Below are 22706 nucleotides of genomic sequence, written 5' to 3'. Positions count from 1 at the left end.
CCAATTAATTCATGCCCACAACAAACGATATTATTATTATTATTATGCATGTTGACCGAAGAAATCAATGCCGCTCTAAAGCACGCCAACCATCGACCCAACCACCCGCCCATTCTTCCAGTCCACATCCTCCACTCCCATTCTGTCTTCTCTACACTTACCTACCCACAAAAAGCCATCTAATTGGAGACAATTGTGATCCAATGTAGTCTTAATTGACCCCTCGGGTTCAATTTGAGCTCGTCAATACTTGTAATTGTTGGATACAACTTGCGCAGACCGATTCGGGTTCGGAGTTTGGACCGTCGGCCCCGTGCAGCTCGAGACAACGCCCTATTTATTATCCGCTGCTGACATCCAAGAAGACCGGAAGGTGAGGAAATCCGCTTCTTTGTTCAATTCACCGACCAGGGTTTCATAGACTTCCCATCCGTCCAAAGCAGGGTCCACAGAATATTAGTTGGCTAGTTGTCAACGGAAGGGCGATATCTCGTGAACGGTGACGTAGTGGTGGTATGAGATCCGGAAGTTTCCTTCCTGGGGAGATGCACCGAGAGCGACCTACCCACTTATTCTGCAGTCGCGGCGTTGACGGCGTGTGTGGGGCAGCACGTGACGTGAGGCAGTCCGTCATCGACTACCCCCACTCGTCCGCACGCAGGCATCCCGTGTGGAGCCCACGACACTCAACCCCTCACCTCTAGACCTCTCCTGGCCTTCTCTTTCATTCGCAGGCGAAAGATACCGTTCCGAAGACGCGGCATCACGCGCTGGTATTTTTACTGCGTCGTCGTCTCCTCCTATTCCACCTTCGCACCGCATCCAAGAAAGGGAGATCAGTAGCGAGGGAGGAGGGAGAGGAAGAGGAATTCTACGGGATCCCCTCGCGATCTCGCCGTTGACGCTGCCTCCTCCCCCCCCCTCCTCCTCCCGCCATGTCTCCCCATCGGTTGATCCCACAGGTAACCTCTTAATTCGGGATCCGTTTGGCAGTTTGGTAGAAGTAGCAACTTTGTTCCCATCAATAATGATTTGCATTCGCTGGAGGGTTTGGGTTCGGGTTCGGATACCAATTGGTGGCGAATTGTTTCTTTCTTTCTGCATCTGCCTGGGGAATTGGTCTTTGTGAATGATCCTATGGGGAAAAACCTGTATGCTTTATCTTATTTACAATGATATTTGTTTAGATAACAAGGAAAACCGCTTCAAGTCGAACAAGATATAACTTTATCTGAAATGCCTAAATAGAGGATTAGTTGTGGCTTCTAGTAGCTGCATCCACCATTAATGGCTCGGCAATTGTCAGATGCTGGAAATTCCGGGTTATCTGCTAGGGATGCTTCAGAAACTGCCTGGATTTAGTGACTCGCTTCCTAGGTGGTTATTCAATTAGAAGATAACTTCGACCAAGATAGACAGGAGTTCAATGTCAAGAAACGGTCTCTATGAAGACGAGTAGAGTTAATTTACCAGAAAAGGAACTTTTCGTCAGGAGAAGTGGGAAGCATCCGATGCTTATGATAGGATCAACATAGGTAGTTACTGGAGATATATACTCATGATGACATCATTTTGGAAGTAATGTCTGAAAGATCTTAGTTCGCTCCTTTTGTTTTTATTACAAAATGTGTTTAATTAGGTCTAGGATTGACTTTAGATCTTATTTTCTGCACGCTCTCTGTCAGCAGCTTATAATAAAAGCATTTAGAGTTGGCCAATCACCTAAGAGGTATGTGGAACAGTGGAAGTGACATTAAATTAGTTTGGATTTTTTATCTTGGTGCCCACCAACGAGGAATCGAAATAGTATTTATGTAATTTATCTTGTAAACATGGAAGTTGTTCCTATGAATTGAACCCAGGTCACCTACATCACAAAGGAGTGATCTTATCATTTCACCATTACTATCTTAGGACTTATTGATCCATCATTAAGTTTGCAAACTATCTTATGAAGCTTGAAATCTCTCAGCTAGGCTTTTCCTTATGGATGATTCCTGGTCCCTGATTGTGTTTCAGTTTTTCCCTCTATTTTTTTGTTTATTTTCTAAGTGATACCTGTTGCTGTTTGATATTACTCATGCTTTATGTAACCAATTGTTTGTTCCACTGCATAAAGACAAATTTTCTTCCTTGGATTGCTACATTTTTTTGGCTATGTCATCTTTTCAAGCACCTACAATGATATTTTATGTGGATCTTGATATTATGCATTTTTGAGTACCCTCTAATCTATTATGCTTTAAGGCCCATTGACATTTACATTATGTTGCCTTGAATTATAGCAGCAGCTTTAAGCTTTTTAGCATTCGTTCCTTCTCTTAGTTCCTGAATTAACCTATAGCTCTTAAATCGTTGGGTCTGTATCATCTACAATATCAGTGTCTCCTGTAAATTCATGTATTATTGTTCAGTTTTAGCCACTATCTCTGTGTGCCAAATTTGCAAAACGTTTTTTTGTTCAGAACTTAAGATGTCTAACACCATAAGTTTGATTTTGTGAATCTTACTCTTAACATTTTTATCCTGTAAACATTTTTAAGTGAAGTTCTGCAGGTATTTAACAAGTAATGAACAACATGCATTTCTCTTTCTCTATGCATATGTCTATTTTGTCTCTGTTGATTCCTGATAAGATCTTAACTGTGTTTTATACCCACTTTCTTTTTGTTATTCCTTGTGTAACAGGATTCTGATGATAAAATTTTCCTCACTGGAGCTACCTCACATGCCAAGGAAAATGGTTTTGTAGATGGTATTCATGACCAGGATTCAGATAAGGCTATCCATGAAAACATGTATGAGCCACCAATTAAGGCAACCGATGACCATCTTGTTGAATTTTCAGAGGCTATGAGAAGTAAGACATCCTGTATTATTTTATATTTACTTTTAACTTGTTCATCCTCAACAAAAGATCAACTCTTTTCTTAGCTTATGACACGTAGGTAAAAGATTATATGGCCTTCTTCTGTGGAACTGACCAGATGCCAATTTTTAATATTATAACTGTCATTAACTTTTGTGTCATTGTAAATGAAGGTTGAAACAGTTTTCAAAGTTTTGTTCTATAGTAACCCTTTATGGGATATGTTGTTACCCACTTGCATGTGGAACCCTCCCTCTCCTTTTCTGTTGCTTAGCTTGTATTCTTTTAATTCATAGCTTTAGGGATTTAAGATGATAGGTTTTCCTTTTTATCCTTCACATATAAACATTACTGGGCTGCAATTTATCTCCCTTTCTTGACCTTTACACAAGTAAATCTTTTTTTGCTTGCTTCTTTTTATGATATTACCATGCCTCATCACCCTCATCATTCATGATACAGTGACACCTCTGTATCCTTAATTTGGTTTTGAAGTCTGCTCAATAGGTTTTATTGGGCTAGAGGAAGTCGTGCCATTAATTAGTCACTTCTCACAATTTTCTGTGCAGCTATGTGACATCTAGTTGTGGCTTCTAGAGATAGGATAAATTATATCTTTAAATTATTAGCTTGGTAATAACCAATCAGTATTCTTGAGTTAATTTTTTTTATATAATAAATATATAGCATTTTCCTTTCAATCAATTTTATGTTAAGAGCATTTTTATGGTTTTCTTAAGCTAATATGCCTGTGCGTTCATCATTAGCTTTTTACATTTTTGCAATCAATACTTATTCTTCTGTAATATCAGCATGATCTTAAATAAATTGTTTCAGTAAATCATATATTTTAAATACATGTTCCCTTTTTCATGTGCAGATCAGTTAGGATTATAAGCAATTTTTGTTGGTTTTTTTATTTTACTTGATGTTTAGCGTTCTGTTTGATCTTATTACTTGTCGTATGGCATCTGTCGGTTTTTAATACAAACTGCTAAAGTAAACTGGACAAATTTGTGACTGGCAGCTGTTGCAAAGGCATTAAGGCGAGCTGCTGAGGCAAAGGCTGCCGCACAAGTAGAGGCAGCCGAGTGGAAGCATAAATATGAATTGGAAAGGGCAAGCAATCTGCGAAACAGTCATGAAGGTTAGTTTATGATGTAGGATCTTTTAAGTTCTCTCTATAGTAATTTATGAGTATGTAAACCATCAAAATTACATGAACATGGCATTTTGGGAAGATTCATTTTCTATATTCTATTCCTAATAGTGGGAAAAGCAGTTTGATGTTATCACTATCAACATCATTATGATCAAGATAATCTTTAATATCATTAGTTGATTACGATATTGAAAACTGGTTGGTATTTATCATATTAGTGGTTTAAAATATATTATTCTTAAATGTTGTGAGCATCAGTCATTATGATAATGCTTTTGATTGCAGGAGCAACATTTGAAGGTAGTCTATGTAACTCTGGAGAGGGAAGGCTGAACAATTCATGTGATGTAACAAAAGTTGATAATCCTTCTATTGAACAAAGTGAAAGATGCTGCAGAAAGCATGGAATTTGTTCACATGAAATTCTTCAGGATGAAGCCACAAATACCAACTACAAATTTGCTGGTAGGAAAGTAACCAGAAAGGTACAACAGGGACATATCTACTGTTTATTTCTTAAGTTTTCTCCATATATTGTCTGTTAGATACATTGCTAAAAGCCTTAAACTATTCTATCATGCAATTTCTATTGTTTATATGCCTTTCTTCTAAATATTTATATGAAGGTTTATACCAAGGATGTGTTGTGATGTATCAATGCTTTACATGCATTGGATGCCACTAAGAAGAAAACCAGGAAAATGAGAGAAGGGAAAGACAAAAGAAACAAGAACTTGCTACCTAGGGATTACCCAACTCATCTCTTTGTCATGGTCAGTGTGATGGATGGTCCTCTCGCATGAGGTGTTGGCTTGGCAATAATTACTTTGTCACCTCTAACCTTTAATGTCTACATAAGGACTTTCAAAAAGGATAGGAAAAATGGGGTGGCGGTGCAATAAAATCACCCCTATATTTCCTCTCTTCCATCACATCTTACTAATATTTCTTACAACAATTATAATCAAATATAATGTCTAAAATGGGACTGTATATGACTATTAAGCTTTGTTCCTAATAAAGCATGAAACAATGTATTTCCATAGAGTTGTCTTTGTGTGGAAGATAAATTTGCTCAAGCAATGTTTTCACCAAGAGTGAAGTTGTAGGGGATAGTCACCATATTCTCATTTATGACCATTCTAAATTCATGATTTGCATTAAGCTTTGTCTATTTTGTGAAAAAATCCTTTTCCCGATTCTTGTTGAACAATGCTACTTTCCCCCCTTTTTTCTTTCCAACTTTGTTCACCTTTTTCTTTCATAGCAACAATGACTGTACCATCAAATTTAAAAGGTCAATCAAATCATTTTAGATGATAAAATTGTAATTGAGAGAGAGAGAGAGAGAGAGAAGCTCTTCAATTCTGCCTTTTCCTTCCTCTACTTTCTTCACACATCCTTGTCCATGGTCATTATGACTCCCATCTCACCTTTCACCACCCTTACCATCTCTTTCCAACACAGCCTCATTTCACAACTTTCATGGTATTACCCAAAAGAAGGGAGGAAAACAAATAAAAAAAAAAGGAGCTCTTGTTTATCCTCTCATCTTCTCTTCATCTTTTTACTTGACATCTTTGCCATCCAACCAGGGAAAAACAAAAGAAATAGGGAGATTAAAGAAGAGCTACATCTCTTCTCAATTTTCCCCCTCTCTGTACATGACTTCCATGGTCACTGCCACCATGGCCTTGCCTTTATCACCAATTCACTGTCTCTGTCTTCTCACTCTTGAAAAAGGTTTTTGGACCTTTTTCCTTTGATTTATTTTCACTGAACTGCCTTGGTTCCACCACTGTCTCGCATCCACCATTATGACTATTAACCACTATTATCTCACACAATAGAAGAGAATTTAATAGGTGAAAAAAGGATTTCTCTAGTTTTTTTTCTGGGCTTTTCTATGGGCACTGCCAGCACTATTTTCATAATCTTCTAGTTGAAAAAAAAGAAAATATCTTTACAAACTAAAAGAATTAGAAGAAAAATTCAACATAATTGTTTTTACTATTTGTGTATGCAACTATATCGCACATATGCAACATTATGTTGCACACCTATAATTTTATATAATGTACAAAGTTATATATGTGTAAAAGTGTGACTCAAATAATTAAATAACTAACTTGCAAGCTTCAACTTCTTTGAATGGTGGTGATGGATCATGGAAGAGAGATGTTGGTAGCGGCACTGGAGGTAAAATGGCACTGCGGTGCTGGTGGTGAAGGTAAGGTGGTGGTTAGGTAAAGTAGTGGTGTTGGTGACCATGGAAAATTAGACTTGCACCCTCTTTTTATTCTTTTGAGCTATATTGGTGGTGGCAAAACAGTGATGGTGATTTGAGGTGAGTTGATGGGTGAAATTTTTTTGCTTGGTAGGACGATACTAACAAACACCAGCATGCATTGACATGCTTAGTACAAACTACATATAGAACATGTCTCTGCTTCATATTTAGGATTTATGTTTTGCATGAACACTTCAATTCTAAGCTAGTTGTAGATAACTTTTTATAATACATACTTTTGTTCATTAGTAGGATTAACATGTCAATTAGGATTAGATGCAGATTTGCATAACTTGTTCTATTTTTCTTATTTCTTTTGGCCACCAATATCCTTTGTCATTTAGTGCTAATACCCTACTTAACAAATAATCTTATTAAATTTGTAACTTCTTGTACATTCCAGGCATCATTCAGGCTTTCATGGGGATGTAATGGATATAACAGTGGCCAGCAAAAGCATGAGGTTGTCTCTTTTGAAAGAGGAGACATAACAACTGCAGAGCGCAGCAGTAAGCAGGTAATATGACTTTCACTTTAAGAAAGTCATTTCTTATTTCTATAAAGATGTTTACTTCCAGATCATAAATTTCTAGTCCTTGATGATCTTGAATTTACAGCACACAATCAGCAACTGAGTTTGTTTATTCTTTGTCTTGTACGAGTAATCTAACTAAACTAATTTATGTTCAGATTTTGCTGAAATGGGAAACACATCCACAGACTGTGCTCATTCTGACAAAACCAAATTCAAACTCAGTTCGTATTCTGTGTGCTGAGATGGTCAGGTATGTTCTATAAATACCAGTTTTCGTCATCTTGTACAATCAAACCTTTCAATGTTCCTACCTATCTGTTGTATATAAGATTGTGATGGTGATATTTTTTCTGCTTAGTTAAAAGCTCATGTTTTACCAAACAGGTGAACATCTTATGATGTTTGAAGGAATATTATGCTATTTTAGGCATTTCTTTGTTTGGATAACAACTTTCAGATAAAGATGCATTCCTAGCAGCAGTAGACTATGAAGTTTTAAGTTGTGTTATCCATAGAAATTGTAGAACTGCTTAAGAAGTTTGAAGTTGTTAACAGAAAAAGTTTGTCATTTGCCAACTTGATCAATTTGTACTGGCAGCATATATTCTCCTCCACATTCAGTTTATTTCTTGAGAAGAAAAGACAATGTGTTTATTCTTGCGAAAACCAGTATGTGGCTGTCACTAAGGCAGGGAGATGGTGGATGGTAACAGGAATCGTGTTGTGTAAGGCGGCTGAGGTTTGAATACAAGCACAATTAGGTTGGGGATGAAACAGCGCTAGAGGCTTAACATATGAAGAAGGTTCTGGAGAACTTGATTTTTGTTGTTCTTGAAAATCTAACTGAAATGAAAAATGGAATGATATTTATCTAAGAAGTCAGAAAATTGGTAAGAAGTTGCCAATTTTCAATTAATTAAGATGTAAAATATCTAATCAAAATTGAAAAAAAAGGAACACTAATCATATAAGAAAACTGGTTATTCTTCAATTAGTTAGTGGGTTTTCTGTAACTTTTAGTTTTCCTAGAAAACCAAAACACTTTTTACATGTACTTGGCCTATAAATCTTTCATGGTGATCTTGTCATGTGAAGTTTTTGATGTCCTGCCATAAATTTGATAATTTATTTGAGTGCATTACTGCCATATCTCTGCCACATATTTGATGCTTGTCAAGTTGTCATCACATATGAGGAATATTTATGGCCGTCAGGTTGCCAAACGACCATAATGTTTTCATGAACTTGGTCATGAGAAAGATGTTTTAGACTTTTAGTATGATGTCCTAGGTTCATCAGCATGAACAAACATGGAAGTTCAACCCACAAACATTATGTCAATAAACAAAATTGTTCCAGTTGAGGAATGTATGGTTAAAGAACTGATCAGTTAGTACGAAACTTAATTAAGAGTTTATGTTATTCTAAAATAGTAAAATATATATCTGGAATTTTTAACAAAGATTTGATTTCATATTCATTTATTCCTTTTGATATCCATTTTAAACATTTACCTTTCTTCATTCACTTTATCTTTGATAATTACTATGTTGGTGATGATGTACATTAGACCACAAATAACTGTGTTAAGGTTGTACCTATATACAATGTGCATTTGACCAACTGCATGTGATAATTGAATGTCTGGTTCTCAAGAGAAGAGGAAAAACGTACTTGAAATTATGAAAATTGTAGAAATTCTTTTTGAATAGAGATGTCAAATGTAATAAATCTAAGTTATTGTTCTTCTAGGGATCATTCTCATAAGTCAGAAAACCAGCTCTAATAATAATTATAATAATTGCGTGCCTTGAACCCTCATCATATAGTTCACTTTATTATTGTATTTATTATTTTTCATTATGACTTTTGCAGGTGGCTCAAAAACCATAAGAAAATTGATGTTTTTGTTGAGCCTCGAGTAAGAACTGAACTATCAAAAGAGGCTTCTTGCTTTGAATTTGTCCAGACATGGGAAAATGGTATGTGTATCAATATCAGATTTTTTCATAATATATTTATGATATAGTTAAGTATGATACTCTATACTGTTCAGATCGTTTGAATCATGAAAAAAGACATTTGTGGATAGAAAATAAAGCTTTGACGGTCAGCAGCTTGATTCAAGATTGATTCCCTCTTTTCGACCATGCTTTGGTTGCCCCTCTCATCCATTTGTAAGGCTAGCATCATGGCAAGAATGGCCCTGGTAGTTTTCCCAATGAAGTGAACTGAAGTTCCCAACTATTAGTCTGTTGGCTTTCTTTTCTTTTAGACAAAACCTCCCTTGCTTTTCTGCACGTGAGATATGTGGCTTGGGTTTCATTGATGGTAGCAAGAGGAGTGTGGTTGGAGTAGGACTTTCAAGTTCCACTTGAACCATGTTAGTGTGGGTAGCAACATAGTTATACAGGAATAAGCAGACAAACATGTTGCTCCTGTTGTAGGGTCTGTCTCGAGCTGAGAGGAAGAAGTTCACTGGTTTGACAAAGTCGTCGGGAGTCGAGACATTCCATTATACACCTGAGCTGTTCTCCTGGATCATCAAAAGTCCATGCCTATATCTTTGCCAATATAACCCTATAGAAGTTTCTCCATTTGTAGTGAAGAGATGTGGTGACAAAGGCATTAATTCTCCAAAAGATGGGCTTATACTGGTTTGAGTTCCAATCAAACACATCATATATAGAGGAGTTAGAAGCATATTTTTTGACTTGTTGGTCTAGTTTATTAAAGTACAAAGACAGCTTATCTTCTGTTATCTTTTCCTTGATCATTTAAATTTTAATGAAATTAGCTTCATGTCTAGAAAAGGTAGACCTGAGGTGAGAAAATTTGTTAGTTAACTTAAAGGAGTGGTCCAATCACTTCATCATAGAAATAAGGGATAGATAATAATAGGAAAGTAGCAAATCATAAAGATTACAACCTCATTTTATGAACAAAATTGGAAATAAGGGACCCAAATGCTCCATAGACCCATGTGAGGCTGGGTTAGATAAACTTCAAATCATTATATCTATATTCTTTAACTAATTAGAACTTTAAGTCATAATGATTGCGGGGGAAGGGCTTAAAGATTGTGGTAACATGGATCCAATGGATTAGGAGTTAGATTCTCTGTTGATTGGTCAAATGTAGCAGGGAAACTGTATTCGATCCAACTCCAAGGATAGACAAATGAAAGGAACATAAACAATCATATTCACTATGGAGAGCTAATTTTTAGTGTAGAATGCATCATACATGTAAAGCAAGGAAGGCTTTCTTCTATGTTTTTTAAGGTATGTCTTAATGACAATAAATTTGATTAGATAAACATACTTGTCATTTATGGTTCCAAATTGGTAATCATTTGTTGAGATGCCAGATGAATTCTGGGCCTAATTACTTATGGTCGACTACATGGATTATCTCTCCATTGGGCTCAATTGAGCAAAATAATATTAGTGAAAGTCAAACTAAGGGCCATAAGATCCTTTTGTTTCCTCTAACAAAGTTTTATTAGGTCTTCGTCTTCATCTCATTGCAATGCCTATTGTAATTGGAGTATAATGAACTAGTAGGAGGAGAATGGAAATGGATATGAAGAGACCTCGATGTCATGTTTGATGTAGAATTTTCATTTCACTCTCTTTAGAAGTTCTAGAGTGGTCTTATGACAGGTTAAGCTGTTAGGTTCTCATTTGTCAAGTTTAACCAAGCTTGGTAATGTTATTGGTGTAATTGGACATGAGAGTATATATTCAAGAATTCATAAAGTTCAATAAATAAGGATCTTTTAAGGGACAAAAAAATATTCAATCTTCTAGATAGCAGCATATAATAAATTTTCAGTATATAGTACTATGAAGCATGGTATGCAGTACCGAATGGTACCGCCTGGTACGGGCGGTACATACCGGTCCGATGACATATCGGTACGTGGACCGCCCGATATCACTACAGTGCTACAGTATTACACTGTAGCATTGCTATAGTGCTACAGTGATGAAGAAAATATATAAAATTATTTGGTAGATCAGGGTGTACCGCTTGGTACACTGGTATTGTACCGTACCGAGCCAACCTCGAAACACCGGTACAGTACGATATTGCATACCTTACTATGAAGTATGAAGTTTGAAGCTTTAACTATGTTTTATATTCTAATTTAATAATAATTTCAGCAGCTGGTTGGACCATATGGTATTGGTATAACAAGTGAACATTGGCTTGTACCTTTTGGTATTATCGGAAATATAATAAAAAGTATAAAATAACCAAGTGGCACCGACATATGTGGTCATGTATTGGTTCTTGGTCGAACTATTGACACCAACATATATGGTCATGTTTTGGTATGTATAAGTTTGATTCGCATTTGAAATCTTGTTCTCGACAAAACTGTAATGTAAAAATCGACTATTTTGAATTAAAAATTTAAGAAAAAATTATATTGTTAAAATATTTATAAAAAATCCATAAATTTTTATGAAATTCATAAAATTTGTAGAATCCATAAAAAAATCATAAACTTATAAAAACCATAAATTTAAAAGTAATATTTTTACAAACATAAAATATATCCATGTACTAAGTTAAAAGATTGTAAAATTTAATTGATAAAATCAGATATAAAGTTAGTATCTGACTTGGATACTTACTTCAAGGTTAACTGACTTGGCTTCTAAATTAGCTGAGAAAAAGAAAAGCAAAACAACCCTAAAACAGCCCAAAACAGCTCCGTTTTCGCGTGCCGCGGGAGGGTTGCGGAGAACTGCCTCCGCTCACCAAAATGTCAGCCATCTCAGATCCCTAGAACCACCCGGGTGGCACAGGGCTGGATGGGGCTTCGGTTATATACCGGGCGTTGAACTCTCTTTCGCAAGTTCGCACGTGACCTTTACGAGAACTTGTCTTCGCGCCTGGGACCAGGTGAGCGGCTGTTTGTGGGCTTGCAGCTGTTTGTTCATCCTTGAAAGCCTTGTTTTTCTCCCTCTCCCTCTTTTCTCTTGTGCACACAAGGTGTTCGTCGAATTGCTTGTAAAGCTTTCCCTTTTTGCGAGACTTCGGGACTTGTCCATTGCTCGTTCTTTCGAACTAACCAACTTTCTCTTTTACAGGTCCTTCAGGACTTGCGAGAGGTTACAAAGTGGGCTGATCCTTGCGGAGCAATATCGCAAGGGCGAAGCGTGACTTAGGCAACGAAAGCTAAGTTCGCGTCTTTGCCACAAGGGTAACTCGCGACTTAGGCAACGCAAGCTAAGTTCACGTCTTTGGGCCGCAAGGGTGCCTCACACCTTAGGCAATTCCAGTTAAGGTCGTGACAGTACGCCTTATATATATATCGAGCGGTACACCTAGGTGTACCACTCGGTATGCCCGTACCATATCATATTAAGCAAAGCTCAAAACACTAGTACAGTACGAAATTAAGAACCTTGGTTTGAAGTCTCAACTTAGTGAAGGCATATGAGATGAATTTTTTATTGCCATAGTTGTTTAAAAAGGCTTGGTATGATGATACTTCAAAATTATTCTCTATCCTTACATTAGCGATACAACAATTTCTGGATTGATAAACTGTTTGAACGTCTTATTTTATTTATCCAGAACAAATTATTCTGCAAATTTTTATTTTTATTTTGGTATTTGCTTTGGCTAAACATATTTGAAAGTTATGTCAGCCTTTGGCTGCGGTACATTTCGTTTTAGTTATATGTGTATAACTACTACAACAGCAAAACCGTAAGTGTCAACTATTTGAGGTTGGTTCTATGAATCTTTTGTCGCTATTGAGATCTGTAAAAAGCCATATGTTTAGTTAAGTTCAAAGTACTTAAATCTTTATTTATACTTTTTATTAAAGTCTTTTTAGGTCTTCCTCTATTTCTCCTTGTACCACTAGCATTAATCATTTCATTTTTTTTTATTATCGTATCTGGAAGTCTTTTAAGCACATGCCCGTACCATCTTAAACAAATTTCTCTCATCTTATCCTCTATAAAAATGATATCTTGTTGTTCACGAATAGAAGCATTTCTTTTCCTATCTTTTCTAGTAATTTCACACTTCCATTTCAATTCTTATTTCGACAATACAAACTATTTGTATATGTTGTTTCTTAACTACCCAACACCTAGATCCATAAAGCATTGTTGGTTTCACAATTATTTTATAAAATTTTTCTTTTAATCTGTATGAAGATCTTAATTCTTATGATTTGTACAATGTGAATAATATAGAAAATGCAAATTTAAGCTGTCTTTAAAACAAGATTATCAGTGTTTCATGTTCCATATTCTCTTGTTGGAAGATCTCAGTGTTTACAGATGTTTATAATGTAATTGTTTTCATATTATTGTATGAAAACCATCTAACCAAAGCATCACTGTAGATGAGGAAATAAAGCATCTGCACTCAAAGGTTGATCTAGTTGTAACACTTGGTGGTGATGGAACAGTTCTATGGGTATGCATCTTTTATTACCTAGTCTTCTGGTTAACATATCTTCTTGTTGTTTGTTGGAGTCATTATTGTATATTTGCAATTTTTCAGAAGCAATCATTTTGTTATGAAACTCTTATTCTTTGTGACTTTCAATTGATCGAGTGTAATGGTTGCATTGTATTTATATTTTATGATTACTATAAGCAGCATTGTGATGCTTTCATGTTTGAAGATATTTTATTTTTGAATTTTATTACAAAATACACCAGATTACAAACATATGTCTGTTGCAATATCTAGCATGTATTGTTATGCTCAGCTAGAAAGAGAAATTAGGCTTGATATGCCTAGCAATAATGACCGAGTATAATAATGCTTTACATGGTAGGTACTCAATGTAAGTGTTGCAATCTTGGGTAAGGATATCCTGCTTGTTGCTTAAGAGAGCTAGATTGATTTACCCCTTGACAAGGTAGGATATCTTGATGTTCATCTTAGTCTATTTTAGATTAGATTGAGTACTAGGAAGATCAATAGGACAAGTCTGCTTGCTCTGAGGACCAATGCTAGATATTAGGATGTGGTTGGGCTCAAAGCTTTTCCTTTATGGGCTTAGGGACAGCTAGTCAGTTTCAATCATTTGGCCAACATGACAAGGGAAAGCACTCATGGTATTCGGTTAACCAAATGGATTTCACGATGAGCAATAATTTGACGATGATGAGACCTTTATTTGAATTGGTCTTCATCAAGGTTCGCCGTACCATACCGTACCGGGCGTTTCGACCCGGGCTCGGTATCGGTACGGTACGGTATACCGAGCGGTACACTCACGTGTACCGAGCACTGTACACTGCTACAGTGCTACTGTACACTGCTACAGTCTCGGTATGGTACGGGCGCGGTCCGCGTACCGCTGGCCTGTCGGACCGGTACGTACCGCCCGTACCGGGTGGTACAGTCGGTACGGCAAACCTTGGTCTTCATAAGGTTCACGATGATGATACAGAGGTAGATGGTAACTAAATAACTGATAATGGTGGCTACAACCAAGGACGTTGTCCTGCTACATAGGTATAATAGAAGTGAAGTATGGACTGTGCAGTAGTATATTTCTTATGCCTTACAAGATGATGATTGTAGCATCAGATCATCCACTATAATAATTTATAGTCAGAAAGACAAAGGAAGGTGGAAGAAGATAGTTGTCGGTAATTGATTGAATTTTGCAGAATCTGTCATATGACTCAACAATAGTATAATGATGACAATTTTATTGTTCGACTACTATTATGGTCATATGGTGCAACAATACTTCCATATCATTATCTGCAGCAACGATACTTTGCTCCACTATGCTGACTAGTGGTTACCACCTCAAAACACTTGGTGGCTAAGATGTTACGACCATTGCTATTTGCTGCTTTAAGTCAATAGTTGCAGACAATATATTAATGTCAAATTCTCTATGATTGGTCTCATGCATAGATTCTTCGAAATTGAAATGTCAATCTCCAAGCAGCTCATATTATGAACCTAGATCAATCTACAACTCCAGCATGACAATATTTTTTATGTTAGTATCCACTAATAAGTTATCACTTTCTAGTTTTTCAATTGTATATTTGTAATACATGAATTATTTCAAACTGACTGTATTTTTAGAAGGTCCTTTTGTATGCTTTCCTGGAATATGGTTTACACTAGGATTTGAAAACATATTTTGATTCAATATTGAGGGAAAAACGTTAAAACAATGTTTCATATGGTGCTTCTAGTGTTGGTACAGTCTAGTGTCAGTACTGTGCAGGCTAGACCGATAACCCGTATCGGTGTTGAATTGAGATTTTAATCATTAATAATGATAATATTCAGAAATTATTGTTGTGTTCAGAACATTTTACAAGATACTCAATGTTCTTTTGACTTGCAAAACCTAATTGTAAGGAATGATATTGGTGACAATCAATGAAATAAATGCAATAACTTCACTCATACTCCTTATATTGTACTTAGTTTCGAGCTTTGGGGAAAATTTCAGATTGAATTGCATGCTTGCATCATCAATCTTCATACAAAGATGTTAGAGAGCTTGAACAAATGAGAGTGCATTTAACATAAATAGACAGATTAATGGATCCTTGTGGATTGTGGTTCAACTCTTTCTTCACATATCATCATTTTATTTAGTAAATTCTTCGCCACAAAAACATGTTTTAGACTTCAATTTCATTGATATGTATCTGCAGAATTGGCATAAAGCTTAACATCTTTTGCATATGTAGCAAAGCTAGTTAAATATAATGTCAAACTTCTTATGATCGTAAAAATGGGGTAGCATTATTTTGTTAAAATGAAATTTCAACAATCCTCAAGAAGTTTCTTTTCTACCAGAATTTTTCTTGATTTTAAGCAAACATGGAAAGCAATATAAGTAATATAATGAATTTCTCTCTAGGATCAAAGTCGTTCTGGATGTGTTATTGCTTGTAACTGCATCCTTGAACCTAACTCTTCTCTTACTTCTACCTTCTTTAGTTTGTTTCCTTAATCTTTTATAATCCTTATTTCATAGTCTAAACAAGAAACAAGAAGACAAGCCATGTTTATTTTGCCTCAAAAAATGAAAGCTTAGTGATGGTTTATCTGTCTCCTATTGTTGTAAATGTGACTTTGAATATTATCTGATTTACACATTTGAGATCTGTTTTTCGTTCATGGCTAGATTTAAATTTATTATACCATACTTCAACAATATTGTTTTAGACAATAAACACTGTTAATTTGCTTTCATCCATGAGGTTGAATCTTCAATTGTCAATTGATGTAGATACAATTTAGTAATTTACTAATCAGTTGCTTCATATGCAACATGATTTATTAAGCCCTAAAGTTCAGTTTTATTTTTTTCTTGCTGCAGGCAGCATCATTGTTTAAAGGACCTGTTCCTCCTCTCGTGCCATTTTCCCTAGGATCTTTGGGGTTTATGACACCTTTTCGTATCCACATACTATATTTTCTTAAAGTATGATTTTTTTTTGTGTTTTGTAATTTTAGCACCTCATATTGACTCCGAGCTAAAGGAATTGTTATATGTTTTTAAACAATCCTTTACTTTCAATATGATAGCATGTGGTTTGATGATCAGTTTCCATGGATCCTATGATATGATCATATAGTTTGGCACTAATTTAAGCAAAGATATTGACAGAGAAAACCTCAAGGATCATTAGTTAATTCAGAACATCAACCATAAACAACTCAAACATATTAGTCAACATAATCTTCATTTTAAAATAATTTTAAAATAATTAACATAATAGCTTGAAGTGTATTTGTCAAATGAAGCTAAGCTGTTTCATGGGTTGACAGAATAATAACATTTAGGTGTATACATAAAATTATATGTAAATCTTTTTTCTATATTTTTTTCCATCAATCATATAAATGAACAAGCAGTTTATATGGTTGATTTTCTGGACAAAAAACCAAATTGATTTCTGAAATGACTCATCTTGCAACCTATTCTTTTTTTATTCGTCCTTTTTATGGATTCATGGTGTAACTCATTATCTTAATTTCTCTATAATTATAACAACTTTGAATACTTGAGCTCATATATTGGTACCAAAAACACTTCACCTCATTTTATCACACCATTTGTCTCAAAAATTTTATTATATAAATTAGTCAATCAATCTACCTCTTAATCTTTTTAATTCTCCCATATCTTAATAGGCATACCATTAGGGCTATACTACTATTTATTTTCACCAATTTTTAAAGCATGGTTCATCTCATTTGCTCTACTTTACAAATAGGTCGGTGACTTCTAAACTGACCACTATTTTTAATCTCTAAATCTAAGTTAGATATAGAAATAATACCTCCATCTTTCCTTAGATGTTTCATATCATTAGCAAGATCTCTCGTCTTATTCTTTTGTGCATCTAATATCACCTAAAACTTTGCTCTTTCTTTATGTAGCTTGATAATTCAATGATTCCCATCCTTAGCACCTAGCTTACCATACAGACTATCATGGACCATGTATTTTGTCATCTTATAGCTTTTATGCTTCCTTTTTGGCTGCTATTTATATGTATTTCAAAATTTTTATTTTCATAATTGTTTGCCTATGTTTTATATATATATATGCTTTTCTCTATTGGTTTCTTTTTGAACTTCTCACTCACTAGTCAATTTCCAACCTTCTTTTGAAGAACCCTACCACTAGACTTGTTAGGATTCTCTTTTCTATACTTCTAATCTTAGTGGTTATCAAAGTCTTTATGTTATTATTGTTCCGATTGAAGTTTCAGGCTTTTTCTCCATCTCACTTTAAAAATTCATATTGTTATTTTTTAAATTTGACTATCTAGTTCTAATAAAACTACTTTCTCATCTTTTCTTAGTTTGTCTTTTTAGTATGTATCTAATATCAGGGTTCAGCTTACCGTTCAGACTAGGTGTACCGGTCGACCGGCAACACGGTACGTGCCGCCTCATATCGACGTGCTAAGTGTTGGTATGGCGGGGCATGCCGACAGCAAAAAAGGCCCAAAAAACCTCAAAAGTTACTTGAAAAATATGAAAAAGCTTCACATCATTAAAAACCTTGAATTGACCCAATATGGGTCAAATTTCAATAAAATCATCATTAAATCCACTAATCGTAGAAATAAAAACCTTAATTAATCCCTAACTAACCCTGTTCTAATATCATAAACATGTAAATCACCATCATATTCTTTAAATCTGTAGATTTCACCCAATATGTGTCTAATTTCAAATAAGTCAGCATTAAACCCATTAATCACAACATTAAAAACCTTAATTACTCTGCAATTAACCCTATTCTACCATCATAAACATGTCAAACAACTTAATAAATATTAACCACATAGAACAGGGCTAATCATCTCATAAATAAACAAAAATCTAGAAAGGGAATGCATACCTCGTGATTAAAGTGATCCTCTTATAACTTAACTGTTAAATCTCCCTACCAAATTTGATCCAATCCACAAATCGTAGCTTTGCTTAAGTTGAAGAGGGTGAAAATATAACAATGAGAGAGATGTGCTTGAGAATGAGTTGGAGAGAGTTGAAGAGTAAAAGAGAGTGAAAACCCTTTCAGATGGTTCCAAATGGTCAATTTGACTATTGGAATGGATCAAATCTCAGCCATCCATCTGTAACGGTCAAAATTCGATCATTATCGACTGGTACAAGTCGGTAATGGTCGATCGTGCCACCCGATATAGACCCTGTATTGCCCAATACGAGATACCCAAATATAAGTAGCCCGGTTTAGGGAGGTCTATGTGCCAGTCACTTGTCGGACTGATACATACTGCCCATACCATATCGTATTGGGTGGTACAGCAAACACTGTCTAATACAATTAATTTATATTGATATTTTTACTTTCTTTATGTATAACCTAACAATCGTAACGTATATATTTATATACCTTTATAGAGAGAAAAAAGTATATCTAGCTAATGTTGTGTCCTTTCTTATAAGCACTCAAATGCTCGTCTTTTTTCTTGAAGCAAATATTTATCAGAATGAGATCAAGACCTAAAATCAAGCCTCTTTTATTCATTACCTTGTATTCTCAACCTTCATGCACTCCATCGAATTCTTTGTGATCTGTACTTCTGTGATCATTTTTTTGACTTAGCTAAAAAATTTAGAGCTGTCCAAGTAATCGCACAATGTTGTATTTTTCTATTGTTTTTAGGATCTTAGTTTCCAAGAATGCTAGTTGAGTGGAGAATTAATACTGATATCTTTCTGCAGATGTAGCTTTAAGATAAATGTTTCTTAGTGTCTTAAGCAATTATATTTCATGCTAACATGCTACGCGTGATCTTTAACATCTTTTAGAAAGTGAAAATTATCGGGATTGTTTGGATATGATACTAAAGGGACCTTTTAGTATCACATTGCGTCATCGATTACAGTGTCATGTGATCCGTGAAGCAGCTAAAGATGAACTGGATACTGAGGAGCCCATTCTAGTTCTAAATGAAGTAACAATTGACCGTGGCATGTCATCTTACCTTACATTTCTTGAATGCTATTGCGACAGCTCCTTTGTTACATGTGTACAAGGGGATGGATTAATTTTATCGACGACTTCTGGAAGCACAGCATATTCATTAGCAGCTGGAGGTTCAATGGTTCATCCACAGGTATATATGTTTAATTTCTGTTTGTGTTATATGACTTGCCTTATTAGACATTTTTATTATACGAAATAGATATGCTTCCTTTGGTTTTACCCAGACTGACAGTAGATGAAGACTTGGTGTATGATGCTAAATGGAATCACTTAAAAGTATGAGATTGTTAGATCAGTAGCTTGATCATAAGTATATTGAATCTAATCCTTATTCTTTTTCAAGTCGTCACAAGTCACAACAGAGGTGGACATGTCTTGGCAAAGTCGAACTCATGTTGGCAGTCATTAATTTTGTTGTTTTATCACATTTGAAATTCTGGAAGCGACAAATATTAACATCTGCATGGAGAGTAACTAATAGCATGTTTGCTTTCATAAAATAATTGTCTAGTTTTCATCTACGGTTTCCATCATTTCTTTTAATTTTTTTTTTTTTTAGGAAATAAAGAATGGTACCTACTTTAAATTAGAAAATTATTATTCCTCAACATTTTTCTCATCCTTCAATTTGTGGTGATGGTGCTGGTTGCAATATTGAAGGTGGTGACAGTCATGGTATTAGTGGTGGTGCCAGACGGCAGCCACAATGGTATTGATCTTGCTAGCAGCAAGTTATGACTTATGACAATTGATGGTGGTAGTGAGTCTAGTGACAATCATAGTGATGGTGGTGGTAGTGCTCATGATTACCGTAGTCAAGGTTGTGGAGGTAACTGCACAACGACAGTCATTGTGGGAGGTGAAGGCAGTGGGACTGCTTGTGCTGATGAGACTCTCCAGGTTCAAACTTCAGTGGACATATTGATGCTAAAAGGATGGGTGTTTGCATGAGAGAAGCCCATACTAATTTTTATTTTTTTCTGTTTTGGCAAAAGGGTACTATTTCATTTATATGGTTGTAATTGTAACACTTTGATTAGTCTCACATCAAAAGTGGACAAGATTAAGATTGACTTATAAGGATCTGATGAGTGTACTATTACTAACTTTAGCTTAGGCATTTTGACCAGTTGTTTCGGTCAAACGAAGTTGATAGGCTAATTAACCTATCGACTTGAGTCATGATAGTAATTTTGTTGGGCTTTCATAAAAAGCCACTACATGGACCGGAACCTTTTTTTTTTTTTAATGCAACAGATGGTCAATAGCTGATTTGAAACTCATTTAATCAAGGGAATGGAGGAACTATGAAGGTGCAACAAGAGAAAAAAAGAATGAAGGCAAAATACACCTCAAAGATCTTGGAGGTAAATCCATAAAAAGGGAAAAGGGAACAAATTTGGGTAAACAATTTCACATGGAAGTAGGTCTAGAACAGTTCATTAGTAGAAGAACTTCAGTTTTTGAAATCCTACAACTTGTGGCCTTTTAGTTGAGCCAACAAAGAAGAATAGTGAAATTATCTCGAACTGTATTCTAGGCTAGCAGAATAAATTAGAATGTCTATGGCTCCCGAAATCGGGGAAAGAAGAGAATGTCAAATTCTGAAAATGGAAATGTAGAAGCACCAAATCATGTGTATAAGGCAGGATAAAAGAAATGGTGCTTCCACATTTCAACTTTGTCATTACAGAGTCCATAACAAGGCAGGATTTTATTTTACTGTGTAATCACAATGGGTTATTGTGCTTCTCTACATTTTTATCCATATTTTGTCCATAGCACATCAAATTCCCATTGTGAATTGCAAAGTTATGTTTCTGAGCTACTTGGTTGTGCTTTTGAGAACAATAAAACATCCAACTTTGTGATGATTGCTTACTTGTTTAGAAGAAACAAGAGTTGGTTTATGGCTCTTGTATCCACTATGACATCTCAAAGCTAAACTTTTCTTTTTACCATTTGTTGGCAACATGGCCTTTTCAGCTGATAGAGTACAAACACTAGATGGCAGTGGCACTCCCATGTGTAAGAAAATTCCCTGTTATTTGTCATTACATTTTTCAAGATGTCACTTCCTTTCTTTGATCTCATTGATAAGAATTTGGAAAAAGCGAAGAATATTTAGCGACCACATTTGTGTTTAAGATAAATGTGCCTTTTGAATATGCTAGATTACTCTATCAACTGATTGAGACAATATGTGTGCATTGTTGGTCAACAAAAACTACAGATACTCTAGTTTCTAGATTAATCACTATTGATTTTGTTTCTAGCAAACTTATTTGATGAGGTGTTTGTATTGTACTTAATGATCCCGCTATTGAATTTAATGTTTTCTAATGCAGGTTCCGGGGATACTTTTCACGCCAATTTGCCCGCATTCATTGTCATTTAGACCCTTAATTTTTCCGGAGTATGTGACTCTACGAGTCCAAGTACCTTTCAACAGTAGGGGACATGCATGGGCATCTTTTGATGGCAAGGGCAGGAAACAATTAGCCCCTGGTGATGCACTCATCTGCAGCATGGCGACTTGGCCTGTACCTACAGCATGTTTGGTTGATTCCACGAACGATTTCCTCCGGAGCATCCATGAAGGCCTTCACTGGAATTTGCGGAAGAGTCAGTCGTTCGATGGTCCCCGTGATGGATAGCCCTGTTCACCATAGAGTTGTCTTGAAGCCTATCTCATACCATATAATCTGTAAGGCATGGCTGTTGAAGCGATTTTTCTGAATGTTGTATGCAAGAATTATATCTGTATTTGTTTATATTATGATATTTAACAGACTTTTTACTAAACTCCTCGTAACATAAATCTTCTTGTAGAAATCGAAGATGTAAGTGACAATAGTCTGATGATTATAAGAAGCAATAAAATTTAAGCTGTTTGGCATCTGATAATGTCGTTGGCTTGCATTTGGATCACCAGATCATCTGCTATGGCCATATCAACCACAAAGCAGTATTCTCCGAGATTAGATTTGATCATAAACCATTTCTCGACGATATCCCACTATGAAGCATTCATGTTTTTTCATAATGATGTGGTCAAACTTGACTATGAAGTATTTCTCGATGGCAATAAGATTGAATTCGATCATGAAGTAACTCCCTATAATGATACAATCGACTCAAAAGTGTCCTACAATAATATGATTGTAATATGATTGAATTGGCTATCAAGCGCTTAACTATGATGATAATGCAATCGAATAGGCCATGAAGTGCTTCACTACGACTACAGCATACTCGAATTATCTATGTAGCCCTCCACTATGACAATAACATGCTGAATTATCTATGTAGCCCTCCACTATGACAACAATATGATCAAATTGA

The 22706-nt window shown here is 35.5% G+C and overlaps 1 protein-coding gene across 1 annotated transcript; it reads left to right on the top strand.

Moving 5' to 3' along the window:
* The first annotated feature begins 679 nt into the window (after positions 1–679).
* LOC103977683 (putative NAD kinase 3) lies at positions 680–22260 on the top strand. The gene is made up of 11 exons (XM_009393264.3): positions 680–962; positions 2689–2860; positions 3897–4016; positions 4317–4516; positions 6725–6838; positions 7012–7106; positions 8732–8838; positions 13236–13309; positions 16209–16287; positions 19184–19491; positions 21710–22260. The coding sequence occupies exons 1-11, from the start codon at positions 936–938 to the stop codon at positions 22016–22018; spliced, it is 1605 nt and encodes a 534-aa protein (XP_009391539.2). The 5' UTR covers positions 680–935; the 3' UTR covers positions 22019–22260.
* Positions 22261–22706: the final 446 nt, after the last annotated feature.

Source organism: Musa acuminata, chromosome BXJ3-3, assembly GCF_036884655.1.
Source record: "Musa acuminata AAA Group cultivar baxijiao chromosome BXJ3-3, Cavendish_Baxijiao_AAA, whole genome shotgun sequence".
NCBI classification, from domain to species: domain Eukaryota; kingdom Viridiplantae; phylum Streptophyta; class Magnoliopsida; order Zingiberales; family Musaceae; genus Musa; species Musa acuminata.
The sequence above is the reverse complement of the archived record's forward strand: the minus strand, read 5'-3'. Positions and strand labels throughout refer to the sequence as shown.

What these genes read in the sequence shown, in the direction of transcription:
- LOC103977683 (XM_009393264.3), top strand. Translation starts at nt 936, where the DNA reads ATGTCTCCCCATCGGTTGATCCCACAG. An exon ending in TCTGCGAAACAGTCATGAAG is followed by an intron (nt 4,017 to 4,316) that starts GTTAGTTTATGA and finishes TTTTGATTGCAG; the next exon opens with GAGCAACATTTGAAGGTAGT. An exon ending in TGTCCAGACATGGGAAAATG is followed by an intron (nt 8,839 to 13,235) that starts GTATGTGTATCA and finishes GCATCACTGTAG; the next exon opens with ATGAGGAAATAAAGCATCTG.